The following is a 7,848-nucleotide window of genomic DNA, read 5'->3' as shown; positions in this document are numbered from 1 at the left end:
ACTTAAGTACAAAAAATATTTTTACTTTTACTCAGGTAATATTCCCAAAGGAGGCTTTAACTTTTACCAAAGTAATTTTTTGGTAAGATACTTGTACTTTTACTTAAGTATCACTTTGTGGTACTTTATACAACACTGAAGGTGCTTAATAATAACAAAAAAAATCCTCAAACAGACAGATAAATGATTATATCTCAAAGCTGAATGCAGACATACTTGTGCAGCTTTTTCTTTCTGTCTGCTGGTCTTGGCGCTGAGCTCTCTGAGCTCTCGTTCTGCCTCCTCTTTCTTCAGCTTGGCCTGGTTCAGCTGCTGTCGCAGCTCCATACATACCTACAGAGAGCAGCAGCTAATTAACAATGAAGCTCTAACCAACATTACTGCATGCCCAGTGGTTAACAACAAGCAGACTTCTAACAGACGTTTAATTGCTTCATCATATCTGCACTTTAAAAAGGCTGCACCTGAATCATCCAAATTAATAAGTCCAATATGAATTTCCCAAACTAAAACTCTTGTTTCTTAATGCATGATGTTTACATTCTATTTGATAAGTCATTCCTCTGCTGCAAGCATGAAACCATACAACAAAAGTTCKAAACACAACTAAGCATATTAAACTTGGTTCAGCAGCTGAAGGTAGTCACTCGTATCCTGGAGTTCAAAAAGACTGAAAATAAACACCAAACCAAATATTTTGCTGCCATCCAGTGGAAATACAAAAGCGTTACAATCAGACGGCATTAGCTGCACTCTGCAGCCTGCCACAACGATTAAAATTATTTTTCTTGGGAATTGGATWATCTACAAATGTATATTTCAGTTTTATGTGGGAATACTGCAGCTGTATTCTGTTAAAAAGACCTCTTCTCAGGTTTCCTGCATTGTGTTAATTAAAACTGCTAACTACAAATAATAAAAACCKTGAATAAAAAGGAAAAAACATAAGATGCATGTACCTTAGCATKGTCTTGCTCCTGATTGGTTAGCTTGCTGAGAGTTTCTTCCAGCTGATTGGTCAGTGATTTCTGCTCCCTGTGAGCTCGGTCTAACTGTCCTTCTAACTCTGCAACACGCTGAGAGAGGCTCAACACCTATTGTACACATTAAATAACAAATTCAATGCAATTTAGGAAAAACACAAAAGATAAATAATWATATAAGTTTGTGTGACTAGACAAGCATGCTCAAATCAGGAATTGTAAAAATAGCTATCCTTAAATCAGGTCAGTTTCTGAGTTCTCTACACACAGAGTTACCATCTCTGCGAGCTCTTCTTTCTGTTTGTGAGCCTCCGTTCGGCCCTCGTTTCTGGCCTCTGCCAGCCTCGTCTTCAGAGCATCTGCTTCTTTGTCCAGCTGCTGCCTCTGTCGCACCACCTCCCTGGTTAACTGCTCACACTGCACCTCCATCTGCATGAACACAGATACACAGAGCATCATCAGCTTTTTTGGAGGAGGAAGTGAAAGACATTGAAAACCATCTAAAAAGAAGCAAAACATTCAATCTTTGTCGAAAATGCAGTGCGAGTCAAAACATTTGAGAGGCTACAAGTTTCACAGACCCTGCTTTTATGTAGATTCGCTTCTTCTGCTATCGCCATAGCCTCCTTGACCTGCAAACAGGCTGACCACTCCTTTTGTTGAGCCTCTCGCTGACTCGCCCTCAGGGCATGCAGAGCCAGCAGTAACTCATCACGCTCCCTAAAGAGAAAACAGAAGCTCACGCACAGTCCGTCTGTTTTCGTTTCGCTCTTTAACCGCCAACACGTCAGTGACGAGCAACACGCATAACTCAAGCGCAAGCCGGTGTTACCGCTTACTTTGTGAGYGCGTCGAYAGCCTGAACGTGCAGATTAGCGTGAGTCCCGGCCAGCACCGCCTCRTGCTGTGCACACCTCAGACACAGACCGGCCACACGAGGAGCTCCGTCAGCTCTCAGTGCCTCTGCAGCCTGTTTCTCGCTGTCTTTCAGACGAGCCTTCAGCCTCTCACACTCCTTGTGACTCGCCGATAAATCCTGTCTATTACCCACAGCAAAAGACACGATGTGATCAAAGAAAAATGTGCAAAAATACAAGGTTTTATAGTTAATAAATATTACACTGACCTGAGAGAGATGAGCTGAGCCTCCATGCTTTCTATCTGGGCCTGGTGGATCACTTTCAACTGTTCCTGTTCAATGCAGATAACCAAACTTATATCTTTAAATGTTTTATTGGGGTGAGGCAGCACATTTTCATACAAAGTTAATAAACACGGCCTTACCAGTTCATTTGTCCATGTTTTGTGTTCTGTTCTCTGCATCATGTGCTCTGAATTGGAGACTAAGTGGCTGCTGTCATTCAGCTAAAAAGAGGATTTATAAAGAACTACTTGTTTATTAGAGATCATTACTTTAAAAAATACCAGCATGATCCTCATGTTAAGCCTAGTAGTAAGTAGTTTGCAATGCATGCTGGATTTACCACCTACATAAATGACATTTCATATAGATAACTCCTATTTATAAATCACAACTCAGTGAACGTAATTAAATTTATATCCCAAAAGAGTAAATACAAACATTTCTAACACAACAAAGCAGTTTTTCTGCAGATTACCGTGGAGTTTTGGATGGTATAATCTTTTAGAGATTCATTCRCAGCCCTGGATTTGAACTCAGACTGAAGCTTCTCGTTTTCCACCACCACCACTCTGACCCGCTGCTTTAATCCCTGCAGCTCATCCTACGCATACATGAAAGGAGTCAATTCAAACTCCTCCTGATTAGGACCTTAGTTAAAAAGAGAATGGTGTAAAATGCAAACCTTGCAGAACTTGACCTCCGCTTCAAGATGTTGGATGTACTCGGATTGATCGTTAATTGTTGGCACTAAATCTTGATGAGCAGCCACACTGAACCTGCTGTCCTTCTGCACTCTCTACAAGCAGAGAGAGGGGACAAAATGARGTCAACAAAAAAATTCAGTTTCTACAGGAATATGTCCTAAAACTATGAATGCATTCTATCCTGACAGATGGTTCACAGTGAGCTTCCTATAACTGTAATGCATTCAGCTGTTTATTCATTCAGTGCTGCACATCGTACCTTGGATGGAGACTGTTGTTCTGATGGAGAGAGAGGAGTGGGGATTTCTTTGCATTGCTTCAATAAGAGGCTCTTCAGCTGATTGACTGCAAACAAACAAGAGAAACCTTTCATAAGAACTTGGTACAGTGTCAACACAAACAGGACCGCACAAACAAGCACTGACTTTCTGACAGACAGATAGTGAGTCACCTGCTTCACTCTGTGTTTTTTGACTCCAAATCGTTTTGTCCTCTTCAGCCACTGCTGTAAAAAAGGAATCATCGCCGCCTCTGGCAAACTCTCCATCAGGCTCGAGAGCGCTGCTCAGCTGTTGGATGCTCTCATTGGCTCGCTCTGGAATCAATGAAAACACAAAAAAATGTATTAAGAGYGGATATTATCATGGACATGAACTTAGCCATAAAGATCTCTAAAATAAATACCAAAAACAGAGAATCTTTCCTCACCTGTAATTTTTTATTTATTTTTTGCTGTACAAACAAAACTTTGTAGGGATTTGCTGTAGTATTATCATTTCTTATTAACTATAGGAAATCATTATACCTTACTGTATAACAAACTGAAACTATACAAAACAGCAACTTGGGCATGATTCATCTTTAGCCACAATTAAATTAAATTCCCCAAAATTAAAAGGCTCCCCACCCATTTGTGTACATTGAAAAACATTCTGAAGTAAACTTTACAGTCAAACTGGGGCTGTACAATATATTTTAAGTTTTCAATACCATGATACCAGCCTGTGCAATAGGCAAATTGCAAAAAGTTGTATGAACTGCAATAAATGGTTGAATCAAATGTTTGCATTTATGCGTTTCACTCAGATAAACAAAATGGTCCTGAGATAACACATCAAATCATAACCACTTAGTGAGCGGAGAAAATGTTTGACACCTGTAATTTGCAGCTGGATTTAGGTTTAACTTTTATTTTAAATGTTTTAACTTATTTTCAGATGTGTTTTATGATCTATTTGAATAAAAACTGATATCAAGGAGCGTTCATCAGTATTTAGGGCATGTTTCACTGCTATTAGACCATTTCATAATTTAAAAACGTTACAAATGCGCATGCGCGAAGCAGCAGCGCTCCCAGTTTATAAACACTGAGGTTGTGACGGAAACGCCACTGAAACCCATACAAATTGATAAATTTACGSTGTTATACAGACCCGACGTGTTTGSACTAAACTGATTCGTCTTAACCTTTCCTTTAAGATCATAGATGATATTTTTTTTTAAATATCTTTAAGCTAGAAACGCTTTTAGCTTGTTAAATTTGCGTTTCCARCTAAAAATCCAATGACCTGTGTGACCCGGAAAAGTTAGGTTCTGCTATTGCGCATGCGCAAGAAAATCTACAGCATATGTGTGTCTAGTTGAAAATAAAATAAGTCATGTTGCAATGGAAATGATGTATTAGGGTTTTTTTTTCCTAAACTCGGAGCAGGAATACATCAACACTCCATACTTATTTGTTCATTCATCCCAAGTCATGGTGTCATCGCAATATGAAGCATTGTCGCAGGTTTTCCTGAATGCTGCTTTATGAACCTTTTCACTTACGCCTCAGATTTTTATGCTTAGCGCCCAGCTGCTCCTCTTCATCCGAGTCTAACGTTTTCATTGAAATACAGTCGTCATTAATTCACACTGAGAAACAAAATACACTTGCTAAGCTACAACAACAAACACAGGAGCAACCATCAAACGCAGCGCGTAACGTTCAGAAAGGTGATGTTTGTTTTAWGAAACTAGATCGCTGCGAAGGCGGTGTTCTAGTTTATCACGTTGTTTCAATAGGCCCGCCCTCCCTACGCGACCAATACATATTGTAAACGAGGCAACAGCCGAAAACGCCGAGTTTTCCTGAAACAACATGGACTTCTGGGAAATGTAGTAAATTATCGATCCTGGCGTAAGTAAAGTGTAATTTGGCCTCGTTTCCTGTGAGATGAATATTTTTTTAAATCTAAAAATGAATAGTAAGTTGTTCATCATGAAAATTGCACAGTGGGACGTGAGTATTTTATTGAAATTGGACAAAATTTTTCCTAAAAGAGTGGGTTTGCCTTGTTTGAGGCCATTAAATTAGAACACTTGATCATTCGGTTTGATGAAACATGATAATAAACACTACAAGGAATTTATTTGAAAGTTATATTATGATCGCTGCAAGTTTATRGTAAAACCTACAGACACCATCATAATCAATAGGCTGAAATTACTTAAAAATTAGAATAAAAATATTGTTATAGTCAAAGATAAGGTGTGTGAAGAAAACTAATTTCCGAACATGTTCAATAAGAACGTTAATCTAAGTATAATTTTGAGTTTTTCTGCCACCCAGTGGTTAGAAAAAGTACCAAGCCCTTTTGAAAAACATAAATTGATAATTTTCTTAAACAAAATTYTACTTTCTCTTCTAAGCTCAGCTGCATTAGGTGCTGATGCAGAGGTTAGAATGCATTATACTTACTGAAGTTAAAATAAAAATATACCTAATACCTAAAGAGACAACGAGTTTTGGAGCTAAAGAGGGAGCAGATATGCTGTCTTACTTTCACTTCTCTTATTGCCCCATATGACAGTGAGTCACTGGTTGCTCCTGTATGTAAACAGAACAAAGCTGGTTGGGAAGGAGTGGATAGTTGTCATGCAAAACTCACATTGTTTAGCATTTAAAAGGGATGTAAACCGTTTATACATCAATTCTAGGGGAGTTTTTGGAAATCTATTAACAAATATATTGCAAATTGTACATGATTTGTTGTGTTTGCTTAAGTTTTTCTCAAAAAGGACATTCAGAAATTTCAATATTTCTCCAGAGGCAGTTTTGCAAACCTGACTAATACTGATATTTTTATAGAAGGGGAATTTTCTCCTGTAATCTAATCAAGTTTATCCCCACACATTGTTCAACAGGTTGGTTAAATCCATGGCATGAGTCAACCGTCGGTCATGTTAGCAAGATATCTCATAACTTCACAGATTTTAACAAACCTCTTAGAACRTAAACACTGGAATGCTAAGATTAAGCCAAAATTCTGAAAGTATRTAAAGTCAACTTTTTTATCCTCAAGAGTGTTAGGATGTGTTGTGTCATTGCTTTCACTGGAAAGGACCAGCTCATTAATTTTTTTTATTTATTATTTTTTTGTAGGGGGGTCAGACTGTCAGACAAAGGTTACCATGAACACACCAACTTCCTGTTACGCAAGATCAGAAAACTGGCTGTGAAATGAGCCTCGGCCGTAGTTTTGATTTTTGCGACATTTCCGATTTCTAAAGAAGAGACAGTGAGTCAGAGTTTAGTGAATTCATTCACAACACTGATCTAATAGATTTGACATTTTCATTCATAGTTTACTGCTGACAGCTCAGACAGTTTGGCTCATGTGGACTGGAGGTGAGGTGTTGTGTAACTGCACCCTGGAACTGTCAAACTCTATAATTATAGAGAATATTTCTATTTTTGTTTGCACAACAAATGACTGAAGTTAAAAATAAGGCCTACTTTCCCTTTAGGGTCCTAATTATTCTAAGGGTTTTTTTTTTTAATTTTATCATCCAAAAAAGAACGTTTGAACTTTTATTATCTAACAGATCTTCTGTTGTCATATTTTAAAAACATGTGAAATATCATGTTGACACCTTTAGGTCATTTCTGTCTTCAAACAAACAAAACAAAGAATTTAATCTGAAATTACTGTAGTCTAAAAAAAGTGTTTTTTTGTGAAACATGAGGGTAACTATTGTGGTTGGTTGACTAATAGCAGTAAAGCACTTCAAAGAAATAAAGATTTGTTCTGCTTTAGTGTCTGGCATGAAGTTATTTTTCTAAAAAAAAACTACCATATTTATTCATGTATAATACGATCATCATTTCTTGAGCACAAGAAAAGCTAATCATCAATAACCCATGACCCCCCCCCCCCCACACACACACACACACACACACACCTTCTGGATGACTTTTAGGGTGAAATTTCTAGTGTTATACATGAATAAATACAGCATTATTATTGTTTTAAGTTAGCTGCCACGAATCATCTTAAGTTAAATTCTTCTTTTCTTGTTAGAGGTACAGTTTTTCAAGATCATTTTGCATGCTGGGGTATTTCCAGGAAACCGCATCAACCCAAGCCCACGCAGCGCTCTGCAGTCCCACGCTTGTGAAATGTCACTCTGTCCCTGCTGTCGCTTCTTTAACCCGTTCCCCGACTATAACATCTCCCCTCACTCCAAACTCCCCCCTCCCACCGAATGATCTGTTCCTCCAAAGTAAACTGTTTTTTTTTTTAAGTGAGGGTGGGGGATCCCTTCTTTTTTATATACTATAATTAACGTATGACACACTAACAGCATGGAAAGAACTGAATAATAGGTTTTTTTCTTAAGCATGAAATGCTCACCATTTGAACTTTTCTTCTTGGAAATCTAACAAAAGAGAAACAAACAGAGGCGGATGAAGCGGGGTAAGAAAAAAAACGACTTAACCCAGTTCTGCAGTGTAAATGGTGCACTTTGCTTCATCTGAACCAGGCTTCAGAAGTCTGTTAAGTGATGACATTTGATGCACTTCCTACACTAGAGACCCAGCACCAAACATGTTTAGAAAATACACAAATAGCCTCAGATATAATAAGAGCATTATTTAACCTTATTAATCAGCCGTACACCCCAACATTTAGTTGTTTTTGAAAGAATATTATTATAATTTATATATAAGTACACACACAATAAAGTCAAGAAC

At 38.0% G+C, this 7,848-nt stretch overlaps 1 protein-coding gene across 1 annotated transcript in view; it reads right to left on the bottom strand.

The window, feature by feature from the left end:
* Positions 1-4,845, bottom strand: part of sdccag8 (SHH signaling and ciliogenesis regulator sdccag8) — a gene marked incomplete in the record, with an annotated part of 42,553 nt that extends 37,708 nt beyond the window's left edge. Inside the window, 12 exon segments of the mRNA XM_014032176.1 lie at positions 217-333; positions 960-1,094; positions 1,260-1,412; positions 1,565-1,703; positions 1,823-2,023; positions 2,110-2,174; positions 2,268-2,348; positions 2,603-2,728; positions 2,810-2,923; positions 3,091-3,176; positions 3,283-3,426; positions 4,659-4,845. Of these exon segments, the coding sequence (XP_013887630.1) occupies positions 217-333; positions 960-1,094; positions 1,260-1,412; positions 1,565-1,703; positions 1,823-2,023; positions 2,110-2,174; positions 2,268-2,348; positions 2,603-2,728; positions 2,810-2,923; positions 3,091-3,176; positions 3,283-3,426; positions 4,659-4,719 (1,422 nt within the window).
* Positions 4,846-7,848: the final 3,003 nt, after the last annotated feature.

The sequence above is a fragment of the Austrofundulus limnaeus genome, unplaced genomic scaffold, assembly GCF_001266775.1.
Source record: "Austrofundulus limnaeus strain Quisiro unplaced genomic scaffold, Austrofundulus_limnaeus-1.0 Scaffold0, whole genome shotgun sequence".
NCBI classification, from domain to species: Eukaryota; Metazoa; Chordata; class Actinopteri; order Cyprinodontiformes; family Rivulidae; genus Austrofundulus; species Austrofundulus limnaeus.
This window is presented reverse-complemented; position numbering and strand designations above follow the sequence as displayed.